At 35.7% G+C, this 19,264-nt stretch overlaps 1 protein-coding gene across 1 annotated transcript in view; it reads left to right on the forward strand.

Moving 5' to 3' along the window:
* Positions 1–6,424: 6,424 nt before the first annotated feature.
* Positions 6,425–19,264, forward strand: part of ADGB (androglobin) — a 257,841-nt gene continuing 245,001 nt past the window's right edge. The window contains exon 1 of the mRNA XM_051997914.1: positions 6,425–6,802. Within this exon, the coding sequence (XP_051853874.1) occupies positions 6,729–6,802 (74 nt within the window). The 5' untranslated portion in view covers positions 6,425–6,728. The remainder of the gene's footprint in view (positions 6,803–19,264) is intronic.

Here is a 19,264-nt window from a genome sequence, read left to right on the forward strand (position 1 = left end):
TTGCCCCCCCTTAACCCTTTCCCCAGTATTAAACTTATGGGGCCCACTTGTGTCACAAAGCTCTCCCTCTTTAGTATCTTTCCCTCCCCACTTTGAATCCCTTACCCTTCCTTGTACCCTTCCCTTATTACCCTTTTCCTTTTCCCTTTCCTCTCCCACTTTTTAATGGGGTGAGAGAAGTTTCTCTGTAAAACAAATGTGTAATTATTTTCTCTTTGAGCCAACTCTGGTGCTAGAAGATTCACACAATGTTCCTCCCCCTCTCAAAATTCCCTCAGATATGATAGGTTTTCTTTGCTTCTTTGTGGGATGTAGTTTCCCTCCTTTTATCTCCCCTTTTCCCTTTTTCTGACACTATCCCCTTTCCATTGCTACTTCCCTTTTTTATGTTATATCAGTAAAATCAACATACATATTCTCTTTATGTATATCCACAACAAAAATACAGTTCTCAAGAGTTCTTTTTACCTTTTTCTGCTTCTCTTGAGTCGTAAGTTTGGAGATCAAATTTTTTGTTTAGATCTGGTTTTTTTCCTTAGAAACAAATGGAATTAATCTGTTTCATTAAATGTCCCATCTTCTTCCATGAAAGAAAATGCTCAGCTTAGCTGGGTAGTTTATTCTTGGCTGCATTCCAAGTTCTTTTGCCTTTCAGAATATCAAATTCTAGGCCCTTTGATACTTTAATGTGGAAGCAGACAGATCTTGAGTGATCCTAAGTGTGGCACCTCCTCGGTATTTGAATTGCTTTTTCTCTCTGCTTGAAATATTTTTCCTTAGTTTGATAGTTCTGAAACTGCCACAATATTCCTTGGAGTTTTTATTTTAGGGTCTTTTTTCAGGTGTTCGATGAATTCTTTCAATGATTATTTTACCTTCTGATTCTATTACATCTGAGCAGTTCTCTTTGATAATTTCCTGTAAAATAGTATCTAGACTTTTTTTTTTTCATTATAATTTTTGGGAAGTCCAATGATCCTCAGATTATCTCTCCTAGATCTATTTTATAGGTCTGCTGTTTTTCCAAGTACATATTTAATATTTTTTCTAGTTTTTTTTTTTTTTTTTTGGCTTTGCTTGACTGATTCTTGATGTCTCAATGAATCATTCATTCTATTTGTTCAGTTCTGATTTTTAATGTGTTATTTTCTTCATTAGCTTTTTAAACTTCTTTTTGTATATGTTCAATTGTGTTTTTAAATGAGTTGTTTTGCTCTGTGGAATTTTTTTCCATTTCTCTAAATTTTTTTTTTTTTTTTACTGAGTTATTTTCTTTTTCCAGTTCACAAATCCTACTTTCTTGGGAGTTCTTTATCTTTCCAATTCACATTTCAGGAGGTTGTTACTCTCTTGTATAGCTTCTCTTTCCTTTCCCCATTTTTCTTCTAGTTCTCTTTTAAGATTTTTTATAGTTTCTTCTAGGAGAACCTTTTGTATTGGGGACCAGGTTACATCCCTCTTTGGGGTATTGTCTGGAGACTGTCTGCTATTAGTCTCTTCAGGGTTGAAAACCTGCTCTCTTTTTGTATAGAAGCTATCAATAATCCTTTTGATTTTTTTACTCATTTTTTTTAAAAAGCTTTTAGGGTCTGCCTTCAGAACAAGGAGGTTACCAGCTTCCTCTGCAGAGCAGTATATGGACAGGAGCTGTCCTGCCAATGGGCTGCAAAGAGCAGCTGAGATGAGGGGGTGCTCTGGGGATACACTGGAAGTGACTAGGCCTGGGTATCGCCAAGCTGGGGAAGTACCCTGAAATGAGCCTCGCTGTGACGATTAGCGACTTCCTTGGGCTAGAGGCTGAGCAGCAAATGTATCACTCTCCTCCTCTCCCCTCCTTCACTTTGAGTATTAGCAGTTGCCCTATCCCTCATGGCACCCGAAGTGTCTCTGCCTTGGCAGCAAAGTCAAGCTGGGGAAATTTCACTACCCCAGGCCAAGCCCCACACTGTGCAGATTAGAGTTTGCCCTGGGCTGTGCCCCCTTCCGTGAAGATTTATGACTGCCCCCAGAAATCCCCTAGCTGCAGAATGCCATTGCAGAGCTGTGTTATGGTCTGTGCTGAGTCACTTCCAATCCTGGGTAAGCACAGACAGATCCTCTTAGGCTCTGGAGTCTTTCAGAGAACCCTCTAGCCTAGACTGTAATTTCTCTACTGGTCCACTAATTTGCAACCAAAGCAAAGCAGTCAGACTATGGCAGAGAGCTCTCTGTAAACCTTCCAACCATGGAAGCTGCCCCAGCTTTTGGTTCTATCCCTTCCTGCACTGGTCTGTTCCCGCCCCTCAGAACAAACCTTTTCTGGTGATCTTCCAGATTATCTTTGGCTGGTAAGTTGTTGTACTTCTAATCTTCATGAATTTTACTAGTAAAGTGCTATTTTTGAGGCTGATTTAAAAAATTGGTAATGAGGACATGAGAGGAGCTTAGAAAGTCATGTGTGCCTTCTCTACCATCTTGGCTCTACCCCAATGTTTAGGGAATTTACAGTATTACTTTGTACTCAGAATTTACCAAAAGATACAATAGAAATTCAGTAGTTTTGATCCTGTTGATGAACTCATAGTTGAATGGTTTAGTTGGTTCTCCTCAAAAGGAAATAGAACAAACAATATCCAGAAAAAAGATTGTATTCCATAGGAAATAATAGCTGGCTTTTATATATAGTACTTGCAAATAATTATATATAGTACTTTAATATTCTTTACAGCTATTATCTCATTTATCCTCACAATAACCCAGAAACATAGGTGTTTTTATTATTCTCATTTTACAGAGGAGGAAACTGAGGCAGAAAGAGGTTAAATGACATGCCCAAAATCACATAGCTAGAAAGAATTTGAGGCTGGATTTTATTTCAGGTCTTCCTGCCTCTAGTTCTAGGGGCTGCAAGTCAGTAGTCCTAAATTCTTGTGCAGTATTGTCGCGAATTACTGATATGACCTTCTAGTTCTAAAGTTTTGTGATTTTGAATTAAATATTGATCTTCTAGATGAAAGTGTCAAGCCATAGAGAGAGCTGGGAAGAAAAGGCCACTTAATCCAAGGTACACAATACAGCTTCTCTACTATTATATATGCTAACTAAGGCTATGGAAACACTAATTAAAATTAAGACTCAAAAATGTGCTTAGCCATACAAACAAGTCCTCCTCTATGAATAAATCACCAACTGAAGACTTAGAGATTAAGTTAATCTTTAATATGGGACTCACAAGATTTCTCTCTCTGCCCATGTAGAAGCCATGTGAACTTGCTCTAGTCTCTAGTAGAGGTAAAGAGTAGGAATGTAGCAGCCAGTCACAATTGTAACCTAAATACCAAGGTGATGACTATGAGCCATGGGGATCTTTTTTACATTTTAGTGATGGTTTTTCTTAAATTGTTTATCATATAATTTGATTGGTAGTTTACTATATAAATTACTGATAATGCTTGTGATATTTTTCATTGGTTGTCTTATCAGAGGGCTACATATGTTAATCAGTTGCTTAAAACATAAATGTTCACTACATGATATCATACACTTGCTTTTCTTATTGCTGAAAAAGCATTTGTAGAAAAACAACTAACACAACTGCTCAATCAAAAAATGGAGGTTTAAAATAAAATGGAATCATTTATGCTAAATTGATAAGATTATTCCCACTATTTAATTAAGGTACTACTACCATTCTCACTGGAATGAGCTTATGAATGACTATTTGTAATTTTAGCATTATACTAGGGTTCCTAAAGATTAGAAGTCTTCCTGGGCATTTTCTCTGGCTATTTTCCATGCTAGGAATGCTTTCCTTATGTAGGGACTACTTCTTCCCCTGTCTTCCTTAAAGTCCCAATCAGAATCCCACATTCAAGAAGCCTTTTCCAACCCCTCTTAATTCCAGTGCTTTTTCTCTTTTAATTGGCACCTATTTATCCTGTATATAGTTTGCTTTTAATATATTTGTTTGCATGTTGTCTCTGCAATTAGATTATAAGCTCCTTGAAGGTAGGAGCTGTCTTTTGCCTCTTTTTAAATCCCAGGCACTTAGCACAATGTCTGGCACATAGTAGATCCTTAATAAATATTTTATTTATTGATTGATTGAGATTCCCTTCTTTTTCTAAGATATCAGGGAAAGAAGAGGAATAGTAGTTAATTGCATTCTTGAGAATTCATGTACCCTTGAATCAAGAGGAAAAACTTTAAGAAATATACTTACTGCTGCAAAATGGAATAATTTGAGAAATGGAGTGGGCACATAGGGAAATGTTTAGATACTCTTCACTTCCTCAGCTCATCAGAACAAAAAATAACCCTGAAAGTGTTTCAGAATATACTTCTTTCTTCTTTTGTGTCATAGACATATCTCTCTCTCCTTCCTTCTCCTCCTCCTCCTCCCCATCCTCCTTTTCCTCTCCCCTCTCCTTTTTTCCCAGACATATTCTCCTTTCCTTAGTAATTAGTCTGAAATGGAGTCAAACTGGGGTTGGAAGTGTTTGTCTTAAAATGTAAAAATGCCTCATTAAGTATTTTTAATTGTAATAGGAAAGACCTTGGGAGAACTGGATGTCTCTAGCATGCTAATATTATATAGTGTTACTTAGTAGTATATCAAAGCTTTCCATTCTGGGACTTTCAATGGTAAATGATAATGATGGTCATAGTGGTGTGTAGAATTATGAAAAGTCATCAGGCTTTTTTTTTTTTTTTTTTTTTTTGCTTTTAGGTAAGTTCAGGGAGTAATGCTTAGTGGTAGATTTAGTCAGCATAGACATGGGTTCAGCCTTCAGACCTTAGGTATCAGATTTAAACCAAGTGATTTAACCTTTGATCTGTAAAGTGAGACTTCTGTCATCTGTATCTGTAGCCCTATCATCCATAAACTCAGCCCTATCTCTATCACAATAGTTCTATCACCTGTAAACTGAGCCCTTTATCATTTCTATCTGTAGCTCTATCATCTGTAAACTGATCCCTTTATCATCTCTATCTAGAAATAGAGCTACAGCTCTTTCATCTATAACCTGAGCTCTATCGCTTATCACCTATATGTGTAGTTCTATAATCTTAAACTACCTATCCTCTATCCTCTATATCTATAAACTGATAACTCTTTCGTCTGTCTGTAGCTTCATCATCTGTAAACTGAGCCCTATCCTTATTACTTATATCTGTAAATTGATATCCAAACTGGCTCCTCTCTCACGATAGCTTTAGGGAACAAATAAAACACTTTCTGTAAAGTCACCTGCAAAACAAAAACTTAAAAGTACTTTTTATAAAGTGAGCCTTTATTACTATAGTGAAATTGGATTTTATTATTATAGTGAAATAAAGGTTTGGGAGATTCTTAGATGGACTGATTGGGTATAGAGGGAGTAGGACATTGGGCCTGTCAGAAAAACTAAGGAAAACTTTTTTTTTTCTTTTAACTCTTCAGTTGTCTTGTATAGAAGACAATTCTAATTATTTTCTCTGAGAGTCTCATCTCAAGTATTATTTTTTTAATTTTAAAACTTTATTTTCAAAACATGCATACTTTTCAACATTCATCCTTGCAAAATCTTTTTATTTCTAATTTTTTTTCTCCCTCATCCAATATATGTTAAACATGTGCAATTAAAAAAAAAAAAGAATAGCACAAACAAGAGTGAGAAAGAAGACAATGAGCAGGAATAGCATCTATGACAACAATGGGAAAATGATTAAGACGCTGTTTTATTTTCTATATGTGTGTATCCTCAGAAAATAGTAGGATACCAAAGGCTCCTAATAATTGAATGCCAATTGATTGATCATGTTGATCGAATGGCTATAATTTGAAGAAAACACGGCCTGAAAAGTATGTCTGGGAGGAGAAAGGGGATTTCTGATGTAAGTCAAGGCCAGGGGTGTAATGACATAATTAGAGAGGTCTGAAGTTGTCAGGGAAGGTCTAGAGGTGGACAGCGGGGTCTTACACCACTACTATAAATGCAGGTGCGGTCCGCCCCCTCTCTTCCTCCCACCTCCAACTCGGGGCTCTCCCCGCTGCTAAGCATCCTCCAGCTCAATCTGCCACCAGCTCTTCCCCTCCCCCACTCCTCCCTTCTGGACAAAAATCCAATTCCTTATCAGGACTCGAACTCGTGTTTTTCGGATAGGTCCTGACCCCGCTCTCAGCAGGGAGCGCTATCTTCTCACCCCCTAGACCCTGACCTTGAACCATGCTTTCTCGCTGCCCCTTCGCCCACCCATCCCCTTTCCCCCTCTCTCCTCTTTCCTCCCCTCCAGTTCTGACAGTATTCTTTCCCCTCCCCCTCCCTCAGCCTCCCCGGCCCGAACCCCTCCCCCCCTCGCCTTCCCTCACAGGCTGCTTCCACCGTTTCCCCTCCCCGCCCTTTCTCCACCGCCCCCCCTCCCCCCCCTCAGCCTTCCTCAGCCCTTTCTTCACCCGTTGCTTTTTTAACTCCCCTCTCCCTTTTCCTCTTCCCCTGTCTCCCACCTCCCTCAGCTCTTCCTTCACAGGCCACTGCCTCCTCCCTCTCCTCCCTCACCTCCCTCTCCTCTTCCTTCACGGGCCGCCTCCTCTTCTCTCCCTTTCCTCTCTTCCTCTTCCCGGAGTGGCGGGTCCTGAACTTGGAACGGGCCCGGGATTGGCCGCGGCCCCGCGCCGCGTTCGGCTCTGACAGCTCCTAGCAACCGGGCGGACGCGGCACCACAAAAGCTACAGAACCCAGGTGGCTCCCTGCGGGTCTGTTCGCTCTATGGCCTCTAAACAAGGCAAAAAGAAAGAACTTCACCGCATCAACTCCGCGCATGGGTTCGAGAAGACGAAAGAGTAAGGGAATGCTTCCCACCCTTTATCCTCTCTGGCTCACCCCCCTCTCCCCAGCTCTCCATCACCCTTGCTTCTTCCCGGGTCAGGGTGGGGGCAAGCCTATAGCAGTTCCTCCCTCCCCCAATTTATGAGGAACATGGATGTAGAGACCATCCAGCCCGGCGCCTCGTTTTCCTGTTAAGGAAACTGAGGCCCAGAGAGGCTGACTCTCGTGACCAAAGTCACAAAGAATCAGAGGCGGGGTCTTCTCCCTCCATATTCCCCTTACACCCCGCCTCTTCTGGTCCCTCCCAAACCGTATTTGTTTCCCATTTACGTCTCCCCTCCCCCCAACTGCCTTACCTCAGTAGCCACTCTTTCCCTCTTCCCCTCCCCCTCCCCCAGTGCCCGGTAAACACCCCAGCCTGGAGTCGGGGCCTGAGTTCTAATTCTGCCGCTTCCTAGTGGTTATCCTCTTCTGTAAAATGAGCCATAGAAGGAAGCGGCAATCCCCTCAAACCCGGGATGGTGTCCGCCGGGTCGAGCTATTCCCAGAGTGGAGGCGGGCTTCAACGGGAAGTCCTGGGTTCCACAAGTGGTCTCCGAGCTGTGCGAGCCCCCCACCTTCGGAATGGAATCAGGATAGCTTTAAGTATTGGGAATTGTTAGATTCCTTTTCCTGTTATGTTGGTGCCACTGAAATTTACAGTGACTTACGTGAGTGACATGGGATAATCCTACCCTGATGAAATAATTCACTTTTTTTTTCTTTTACAAAAGGAACACATGTAAGCAAGACTGATCTATTGGACTTTGAACTCTGGATTTCATATTGGCCATTGTAATTATTCAGACCGAAATAGCCTTTTTGCCTTGTTTTTATTTATATATGTTATTCTCTTGATTCTAATTGTTTCAGTTTACATCAGTCCATATGAGTTTTTCATGATTTTCTGCATCTTGTCTTTGAGTTTTTGGAAGACTGGTGGTAGCTGCTGTGATCCAGAAAGTGACAGAGAGGAAGATTTTGGCTATCATTTGAAACCCCTTAACTTTTAGAGTTTGAGTTTCTTTGTACCACTAGTGGTACTGCTGGGTCAAATTTTAATTTTACTTATATAATTACAGATTTAAAAAAAATTTGTACCACCTCACAGTTCTGCTAATAGAATTGTGCTTAACTTCCCTGGGCCTTCCATCTTGGACTATTTCTGTTTTTGATCATCTTTATCAATTTGATAAGTATAAGGTCAAGCCTTGGACTTGTTTCATCAAGTATTTCTCTTATCACTGATTTGGAATATTTTTACTTAGGGTCCCCTGGTCACTGAGAATTTACATTTCTTTTGAAAACTGCATCATATCTTTTTTAAAATAGAATTTCCTTTCCCCCCAATTACATGTAAAGACAATTTTAACATAAATTTTTATAAAGCGTTTTATTTTTAAAATATATGCATAGTTAGTTTTCAACATTCATCCTTGCAAAACCTTGTGTTTGAAAATTTTTTCTCTCTTCCTCCCCATCACCCCCTCTCCTACATAGCAAGTAATCCAATATAGTAAACATGTGCAATTCTTCTATACATATTTCCACAATTATCATGCTGCACAAGAAAAATCAGACCAAAAAGGAAAACAATTGAGAAAGAAAACAAAATGCAAGCAACCAACAACAAAAAGTGAAGATACTATGTTGTGATCCACACTCAGGCCCTCTGGGTGCAGATGGCTCTCTTCATCACAAGACCTTTGGAACCCACCTGAATTACCTCACTTAACATTAATTTTTTGTAAAATGTTGAGTTTCAAATTTTCTCCCTTTTTTTCTTCCCTTTCCTCCTCCCTAAGATGTAAGCAATAGTTTTTTTTGATTATTATTATTATAGCTTTTTATTTACAAGATACACGCATAGGTAATTTTTCAGCATTGACAGTTACAAATCCTTTTGTTCCAACTTTTTCTCTCCTTCCCCCCACCCTTCCCCCAGATGGCAGGTTGACCAATACATGTTAAATATGTTAAAGTATAAGTTAAATACAATATATCTATATGTCTATTTATCTATATCTATCTATCTATCTATCTATCTATATATATATATATATACACACACACATGTCCAAACAGTTATTTTGCTGTATATAAAGAGTTGGACTTTGAAATAATGTACAATTAGCCTGTGAAGGAAATAAACAATACAGGCAGACAAAAAAAGAGGGTTTGGGAATTCTATGAAGTGGTTCATAGTCAGCTCCCAGAGTTCTTTCCCTGAGTGTTGCTGGTTCAATTCATTACTGTTCCATTGGAATTGATTTGGTTCGATGTAAGCAATTTGATATGGGTGTAATCATTTTCATATTTTTCCCCTCACTTATTGAAAAATGGTTCTTGGTCTTTCACATTTGTGTCAATTTCCTGCATAACTTTTAAATTGTACTTTTATTAGATATATTTGATGTAAAGGTTTTTCTTCCCCTTACAACTTATATTCTTGTTTTAACTATTTTTGTTTTTGCAAAAGTTTTAAAAACTTCCTATGATATTATCTATTTTACTTTTTAATAACTTTGTGGGAGTGCAGGAGCGCTGAGACCCCTCAAAATTGAGGTTCCAGACCAATGTCATGAGGTATCTCAAAAGAATTTGTAGGCTTAGACTAACTCCAAATCAAGAGGCAAAGATTTTATTACATCATTGACTATTGGACTATGTTTTAAAAAGTAATTAGCAAAGAAGTGGGAAGGGTCAAGTATTTTTATAGAGCACTGCTCTTAGAGTTGGGGTGGTTAGATTAGACATTTCCCCATTGTTATTCAGTAGCTTCAGGATGTTAATTTTATGTTTTAGAGGTTAGTTGGAGTTAGGGATTAGGCTTCTTTACTGTATTATAGTTCTGACCATTAAAATGTAAACAAAGAAATAGCTACTAATCTTAAACTGAGTCTAAACAACTGACTTTCTTTTGTAGTTAGTACCTCAGAAGGTAAAGATAATAGCATTCCCTAAAACCAGTCAACATGGAGCAAAAATATAAACTAGGATAATCTAAAGGTAAAGTTACAGCATTCCTAAAGCAAGATAGCTTGGAGATTATAACCACATCAACTTCCTCTATCCTTGTTTTTGTTAGGAATCCTAATATAACTCTTTACATTCTCCTCTGATCATATGATGTCATGTTTCTATTAGTTGCTTTTTGTGGTATGTAATGTTGCAGATTTTGTTTTAAATTTATTTTCTGTTTAGAAAAACTTCCAGTTTTTTCTAGTAATTTGTTGAATAGGGATTGTTTGCCACAATTGTGTTGTAGATTTATTGAACACTAATTGACCATATTTGTTTACCTTTAAAAAGTCTTTCTTATGTGTTCAGTTCCATTGATTTACTTTTCTATTTTTTTTAAAGAAAGTACCAAATTCCTTTGCATACAATTTTGTAGAATAATTTGAGATTTGGTTATGAGTCATTTTTATTTTTCTATTGATTTTTTGGTTTCATTTTAAATTTGTTATTATTTTGTCATCATTCAGTTTTATTAAATGACCCTTTGGTAATCTGATTTATGTAGCATTAAATCCTTAAAATAATTTATATAGTAGCATCATCTTCATTCTCTTGAAATGGCCTAGCCATTCACAATAAATCTATTTCAAATTGTTATAGCCTTCTTTTTTATATGTATAAGAATGCTTTATAATTGTATTCATATAAGTCTTAAACAGGTCTTAAAAGTTAAATCCCAGGGATTTTTAAAAATTAATTTTGAATAGAATTTCTCTTTCTATTTCTTTCTCTTGAGTTTTGTTAGTAGTATATAAAGGCTAATGATTTTTTGGTGGGCGTTTTTTGTATCCTATTTTGTTGTCGTTGTTTCAATTATTTTTTTATTGAATCATTGCTAGTCTCTCATGAAACCATCATATCATTTGAAAGTAGCCATAATTTTGCTTCCTTTTTGCACATGCTCATTCCTTACATTTCTTTTTCTTCTTGTATTGCTTTAGCTAGCATTTGTAGCTCCATACCAAAAAAGGAAATGGTAGATATGCTTGTTTTAATTTTGTCTCATAAGGAAAGCTTTTGATGGTTTTCCATTGTAAATTATGCATGTGGTTAATTTTCACTTTTCTCCAAACTTATTATGACTGAAGCTTGAGTTTTGGAGATCTGAAGGAATTAGTTTCCCCCTCTTCCTTATACTGAATTTTTGAATGTAACCCATTACCATGAAAGGAACCTGTGAGCTAAAATAACAAACCAGAAAATTTGTGATTCTTTGGTGTAGGGCTGCATTATGAATTTTGAAAGATAAAAATGAATATGGAAAGTCTAATTTTGAAATGCAAAGAGTTGAAAATGAACTATTTAGTAACCACTCTGACAGAGACATATACTTATTTTAATATATTAAAAAAAGATATATGATTTCATCAGTGTGGGTATCCCTTTCACCAGAATAGGTGACAACTCCTTCAAGAAGTAGTCTTGTTTAAAAAAAGGTATACTGAACTCAGTTAGGAAACCTGAATTGGAGTTTGTAACTGCCACTAACTTACTGTGTAATTCTGAATAAATCAATCAATCTATTTAAGCCTTAATTTTCTCATCTTCAAAATGAAGGGACTAAACTTAATCCTTACTGTTTCCCTGGCTCCTTTATTTCACCTAATGAGCTATGAATCATCACATACCAAAAAAGAGATGAGATTCCATTTTTAGCTATAACTTGGATTACAGCCACATAATCTTTCACTGGGATCATAGTTGAAGATTTTCCAACTTAGTAGGAATGTAGGGGTTTTGCTTTGTTGGTGTAGCCTTTGTGAATTTAGGGTTAACTCTAAGCCATAAAAAAGAACCAGAACAGCGCATTAGTGGAAGGAAGCACATATAGTGCCAGTTAGGATTGACAAAGCAATATTGACTCTGGAGATATGTGCCTGCTAATCAGGATGTAAATCCTCCAAGCTTTCTCTTTATCCCTGGGATCTGCAAAACTGAGTTTAACTGACAAATTTCACTTTAAAAGGTAAGTTCAGAAATGTCATTGGGAGTGAATGGGCTGACAAGGGGAGATAAAGAGAAGAAACCCAGAGGAAAGAGGAGATGCTAGTGAGGACATATGAGCAACTTCCCTTTTTCCCTTACCTTCTCTCACCCTTCTTAATACAAAAGTAGTATTTTTCATATTTCTCTCTGCCTTTTTTCTTTCTTTTTCCTTCTTGAAAGATAGTTATACCCCTTCCCAAGTTTCTGTTTCTTAAGAGTTTTTTTTTTCTCTTTCTGTTTTACTATTGATTTAAAGCTGGATTCTCTAAAATAAATATGGTTAACCATTGTATAACTGATTTGTGTATGTCCCTATACAAATGAGACTGGGAGAAGCACAATAGTTGATAAAGTTCAATTGAAGAGATGAAAAAAAGATTAATTTCTCAGGGGTATTCCATAATATAGAGATTGGAATGATAAAAGATATGAATAAAAGACAAATATTAATTTATATTTTTATAACTTCCAGGAAGACGGAAAAATGTGAAAGGCAGATCTGGAGCATTCTAGTCAAAGAATTTAGCTGTCTTTGGTAAGGGGAGGCTTTGATGAGCTGGATCTGCTTTGAGAGCAGTGCATTTGCTCTTCCCACAGTTTTTTGCTCCAGTCTACTGGATAAGAAAACCAAGCAACACTTGTGATCACAAGCTTAGTTATAAGCCCAAGGAGAAAAGCTAAGAAAGTAAATAGAGGAAAAAGTCAAAGGAGAATACAGAAGAATTGGCTGGGAACATTCTAAAAGCAGTCGTGTTTGTGTCACATACTTTTGGCCAAATAGAATTTGGGAAAATATTTATTGTATTTTTCTAACTTCCCCATTCTTTTTGAAGGCTTAGTTATTCATAACTCAGTACATTTGCATCAGACTCTCTTCATTGGTGGAGTTTCTATATCTGTATAAATGGAAAGATTTTGTGGAGATTGAGAGAAGTCTCAGTTTTCCAGCTTTCACCTTTAAGAGAGAAGTTACAAAATTCTGTATATTCTTTTGGTCCTTGAGGGGGCGAGAGAGAGAGAGAGACACTTTGGAAGGAAGCTGGAAGAGTTGATACTTGGATCATGTCTTTAGCCCCAGCTTGCTACACTAAAGACTTTGCTGCATAAAATTTGGGACTCTCTTGGTTGAAACTGAGGTAACCCAGCTCCTAGTAAAAATCTCATGTACTCTTTGTATTGTCTGGGGTATTCTTATGTAATACATTCTTTGATATATCTTTGATATCAGATTGAATAAAATGATTTATCTGCTGTATGCTTTTTTGTGATAGTATATCAGATAAAGAGGTGGCTTAGGAGTCAGGAAGACCTTCAAATCCATAACTATGTGACTCTGAACCAGTTGCTTAACTGTCTGTTTTAGTTTTCTTTCAAAGTAGGAAGCATTTCAGCTACAGGAAAAGACAAATTATATCATTATAATGAAGAGATAATGAAGACAACAGCACAAGATCAATACTATGGCTATATAGCAGCATTATAGTTAACTTTTTTTTCAGCCACTAGGTCTGAGCATTATTAAGAAGATTTAAAAACAAAGGGTGAAATTGCAGAGGCTAATTTAGGCTTTTATGTAAGAATAAATTTGCAACAGGTATAGTGCAAAGAACACTGGATTTACAGCCATATGACTATATCCCAGTTCTGCAACTTATTACCCAATATTGTCATTTTGGGTAAGTCTCTCATTTTCTCTGACCCTCACTTTTTTCATTTGTGAAATAACCAGATTTTCTAGTAATCTCTAAGATCCTTCTGTTATCCAACCTCGTGACTCCTCCAGGACCTTTCCTAATCAATTGTCAATGTTTTTTCAATCTTTAATTTCCTTCCACTGTGAACTCAAAATTCCATTCTGCAACAAAATGACGCTAACGCACTCAATTTATTAGAGAAATTATGGTTTCTAAAAAAAAAAAAATGGATTCAAGATTCACCTTTGAAGTCATGGATTCCTGTGCTTAGTTTTGAAGGAATATTTATGAAATTTGTGAGATCACTAAAAATAGTTTTAGGTCATTTGGTCAGTTTCAACAGGGGAAATCTACATGATTGACTAAGGTAAATGACTTATCAGTCACTAGAATTGTCATCATACTTTCCACATGTTGTCAATCATTAGTATTTAGTCACTGACCAGGCAACAGAATTCTGGGATTTTTCAAAATCATGTTATGAACAGCAGGTATAAAGAACAAAATAAAAGATGGAAACTTATTTTTCTGGAACACAAACTTTGGGCACATTCATAGGAGGGGGTGGGAGAAGACAAGAGCAAATTTCCATCTCTATCCCTAATAGATAACTGAGGTTGTCCTCAAGTATATAGGTATATAAAAAAGGTAGACAAACATTTACTCATAATCATAATTTTGTGACCCCCCCCCCCAATTATGTGACCCCATGTGGAGTCACAACTCAAAATATAAGAAGCTTTGTCATGTATCATTTAAAAGAAACATAATTATCAATTCAAAATGGTTAATTCTAATCTATATAATTACCATTCTGACATCATTAATCCAATTCAAATTTAATTCTGTAATATCCAACTCATTGATACAATCATTGACTGAAGGAGAAATTGAAAAAGGTTGGAGGGGATGTGGAAAAATAGAGACATTAATTCATTGTTGGTAGAATTATGAACTGATCCAGCCATTTTTTTTAGTACTAGCTTTATATTTGTGTTCCAAAAATTTCATTCTCCCTTCCCCTCATCCCTCTCCATAGCATATAATCCAATATATGTTAAAAATGTTCAGTTCTTGTAAACATATTTCCACGTTTATCATGCTGAACAAGAAAGATCAAAACAGGAAAAAATGAGGAAAAAAAGTGAGCAAACAACAAAAAAGATGAAAATACTATTGTCTGGATTCATTTGCCATAGTCCTCTTTCTGTATTTAGATGGCTCTATCACAAGTCTATTGGAATTAGCCTGAATTTTCTTATTTTGAAAAGAGCCAAGTCCATCCCGGTTGATCATCATAATCTTGTTGCTTGTACCGTGTTGATTCTGCTCATTTCATTAGCATCAGTTCATGTAAGTTTCTCCAGGCCTTTCTGAAATTATCCTGCTGATTGTTTCTTATAGAATAGTAATAATCCATTACATTCATATACTGTAACTTATTCAGCCATTCCCCAACTGATGTGCATACACTCAATTTCCAGTTCCTTGCCACTGGAAAAAGGGCAGCTACAAACATTTTTTTGCACATGTGATTCCTTTCCTCTTTTTTTTAATGATCTCTTTGGGATACAGACCTAGTATAGATACTGGTATGATCCAGTCATGTTTTAGAGCAATTTTGAATTCTACCCAAAGAGTTACTGTCTACATATCCTTTCATCCAACAATGCTGCTATTAGACATCTTCCCAATAGAGAATAAGGAAAGAGCCCTACATATTCTAAAATTTTTAGCATGGAAATTGTAGGGGAAAAACCATCTAAGGCTAAAAATAATCTAGTATGGGCCAAACATCTGGCAAAATAATTTGGTAACTGAAATTTAACATCAGAAACTCAATGTCTTTCATAAACTAACACATAACACTTGAACCAATGTTATCATACAGCAAGTTAAGGCCCACAAATGCCCAAACATAACAATGATCCATAAAATTTGGAGAATTTCTCTTTAATAAATACTGCCTTAATCTCTAAACCTATTATCCAAGCAATGTGAATAAAAAGTTTTCACAGTACAGAGATCCAACAGAGAAGATCAAAATAACACAGGAAGAGAATATGGTATGTACAATTCCTATTGTCCTGTCAGTTACTAGTTTTTTTTTTCAACAATTTTTATCTATTTTTACTTTATAGAATAAAACAAGCATTTCTACAACACAATATAAGGAGAAAAAGATGATTGCATATGAAACTACATTTGTTATTTAAATATACAATAGTTACCTTGTCATTTTTTTTCCCTTTTCCTCCCTCCACTTTTTGTGGATGGCAAAGAACTGAAAGTTCTAGGAGTGCCCATCATTGGAGAATGGCTGAACAAATTGTTTTATATTATTGTGATAGAATACTAATGTGTTATAATGAGCTCTATGATCTTAGAAAAACATGGATAGACTTGCATGAAATAATGAAGAAGGGAATGAGCAGAACCAAGAGGATGTTGTATACAGGAACTGCAATTTTGTTTAAGAACATCTTTGAGTAAATAAATCATTTTGAATATAATAAACACCCAAATTAGCTACAAAGATCTATGCAAGAAGATGCTATCTGCATCCAGAGAAAGAATTGATAAAGTATGAATAGAATGAGTTTGCATGTAAATATGTATACGTATTTATGTCTAGTAATAACCATCTCTAGGGCAAAGTGGAGGGAGGAAAAGGGAAAAAAAATGACAAGGTAACTATTGTATATTTAAATAACAAATGTAGTTTCATATGCAATCATCTTTTTCTCCTTATATTGTGTTGTAGAAATGCTTGTTTTATTCTATAAAGTAAAAATAGATAAAAATTGTTGAAAAAAAAACTAGTAACTGACAGGACAATAGGAATTGTACATACCATATTCTCTTCCTGTGTTATTTTGATCTTCTCTGTTGGATCTCTGTACTGTGAAAACTTTTTATTCACATTGCTTGGATAATAGGTTTAGAGATTAAGGCAGTATTTATTAAAGAGAAATTCTCCAAATTTTATGGATCATTGTTATGTTTGGGCATTTGTGGGCCTTAACTTGCTGTATGATAACATTGGTTCAAGTGTTATGTGTTAGTTTATGAAAGACATTGAGTTTCTGATGTTAAATTTCAGTTACCAAATTATTTTGCCAGATGTTTGGCCCATACTAGATTATTTTTAGCCTTAGATGGTTTTTCCCCTACAATTTCCTTTGTTACATTTATCTATTGGTGATATCATAGGTGTGATGTCATTCTTCCTCTTCCCCTGCCAATGAACTCCAATAGCTATATATTACCTCAGTGATCAAATATAAAATTTTCAGGTTGGCTTTTAAAGTTCATCACAATTGGGCCTCTTTCTACCAGTCTTTTTATACTTTACTCCCATCAAAATGCACCGGCCTTCTTGCTCATCCTTGAACATTATCTTCATACTCTGTGATTAGGATACTCTTCCTCACTTCTACCCATTGGATTCTTAAGCTTTCATTCAAGAGTCTGGGCCGTTTTTAGTCACCCTGATCTATATCTGGACCCTGGATCTAAATGGCTATGGAAGGGAAAGTAAGGCAGCTGACCTTGCCCAGCTCTCCCTCACTTAAATCCAATTCACTTGCATGTCATGGTACCATTTCCCTGATGCCATGGTCCCCTTCAGAAGAAAGGACAAAATAACTTTCTGCAAAAGGCCTTTTCGACTATATCCTTTCTCCCTACTATTAGTGTCTTTCCCCTGGATTTATCATTCATTTACCCAGTATATGCATTAAATGTGTATAATTCTTTCCATATTGTTTTCCCTGTTAGAATGTGGGAGCACAGAGGGGGCAGTTGGGTGGCACAATGGGTAGAGTATCTACCCTGAAGTCAGGAGGATCTGAGTTCAAATTTGGATTCAGACACTTAACACTTCCTAGCTATGTGAGCCTGAGCAAGTCACTTAACCCCAATTGCCTCAGCCAAAGAAAAATTTGTGAGTATAGACCATATCCCCCCCCCTTTTTTGGGGTATACCTAACAGAAGTATGGCTGAGCCATTTTTTCAGCATATTATTAGCCGAGTTCAAATGGATGCTACAAAAGGATCACTCTTGAAATTTAGCTATTTCATGGATTCTGTGAAGAAGGAAACCACTTTATATTTGACAAATCTAATTTTATGAACCTAATAATCAATTTTATTATTGCTCCAAAAATATCAATGTAACTATTATTAATGTGTTCTAGGAACATCTATCCATTTTCCTCATTTTGATAAAGAATTGTTGCTGATCTATATATCTGCCTAAGCATAATGAGTTCTTCATTAAATTGAAGAGATTTTTGGTAAGATACTTTCCAAACTTATTATGATCCAGTTTACACTTCTCATGATGGACATTAAAATTGGTATGAAATAGGTGTTAATTATAATAAACATGATTCTACAATTGAGTTTTAATTTTAGGATGCCAGTGAATCTAATAACATACAAAGATAATAGCTTTATGCTTTTTGTTCTTTACCTAGAAAGGGATCATGGTATTTTTGTTTCAAAATGGACTCAGTTTTATAAGATACAGTCAATTTGGTTCACACAATTTTCATAGTTTTATTATTTCAATGTCATGTGTCCTTAACAGAACTGAGTATGATAATCAAGTTAAAAAGGGAGTTGTACCAAAGTATCATTAATTACTTAATGTAGGGAGTTGTATCAAAATCTCACTAATTATTTCATGTTCATCTATAATAACAGTTTATATGATGCCACTAAAAATCACATTAACAGCCTTTTTACCTGGTGGAATCTTGCTCCAATGATATCTAGATACAATTTGGACTCATATGTCAAGGATAGATAAATATTGAAAGCTTCGATTTTAAATCAAAATATCAAATTGAACCAGTAGATGAAGTTACACTGTTGTCTCCTCCAGTAGTCTATTAACTAATTGAGAGGCAGGACTCTCCACTCTCCAATGCCTAGCATATCTGTAGGCATGTATTAAATGTTTATTGAAATTTTGTTACTATAGAAGAATATTGTTGACTTTTATGGATTTATTTGTATTCTACTTTTCTAAAATTATTGAATTATACAAATTAGTTACTTTGCTGATTTGTTGGTGTTTCTTAAGTAGGCCATATCATATGTAAACAGTAATAATTTTGCCTTTTTAAAAACCAATATTAATGCCTTTAGTTTTTACCTTTTGTCTTACTGCAGTTGCGGAACAATACTAAATAATTATGGAGAGAGAAGAAATCCTTATCGTATCCCTGTATTTAATGGGAAAGCTTTCAATATATTATTTTAAATAATGGGATATTTTGTGATATACATATATTTACATGTGTATGTAAAAAAAAACCTGGAAAAAACATTTTCTGTATTTTTTTCAGTTTTTTTTTTTAATCAGGAATGAGTGCTATAATTTGTCAAAGGATGTTTATGTTGATATTATGTAGTTTTTATTGTTTATTAGTTATGTTATTATGTATTACTTATGTTAACTATTTTTCTAATGTTGAACTATCCTTACATTTCTGGCTTAAATTCAACTTTCCCATAATGTATAAATTTTAGCATATTCTTGTACTATTTTTCCTAGAGTTCTATTAAATTTTTCCTTTGAAATTTATTAATTAAATTGGTTTGTGGTTCTCTTTATTTCTATGTTTTGAACATTAGAACACTGTCTCATAAGAGGCATTTAGTGTGATTTTCTCAGTTACTAAGAATAATTTTATATAGTTTTAATTAATTGCTATTTAAATATT

This window comes from Antechinus flavipes, chromosome 4 (assembly GCF_016432865.1).
Source record: "Antechinus flavipes isolate AdamAnt ecotype Samford, QLD, Australia chromosome 4, AdamAnt_v2, whole genome shotgun sequence".
NCBI lineage: Eukaryota > Metazoa > Chordata > Mammalia > Dasyuromorphia > Dasyuridae > Antechinus > Antechinus flavipes.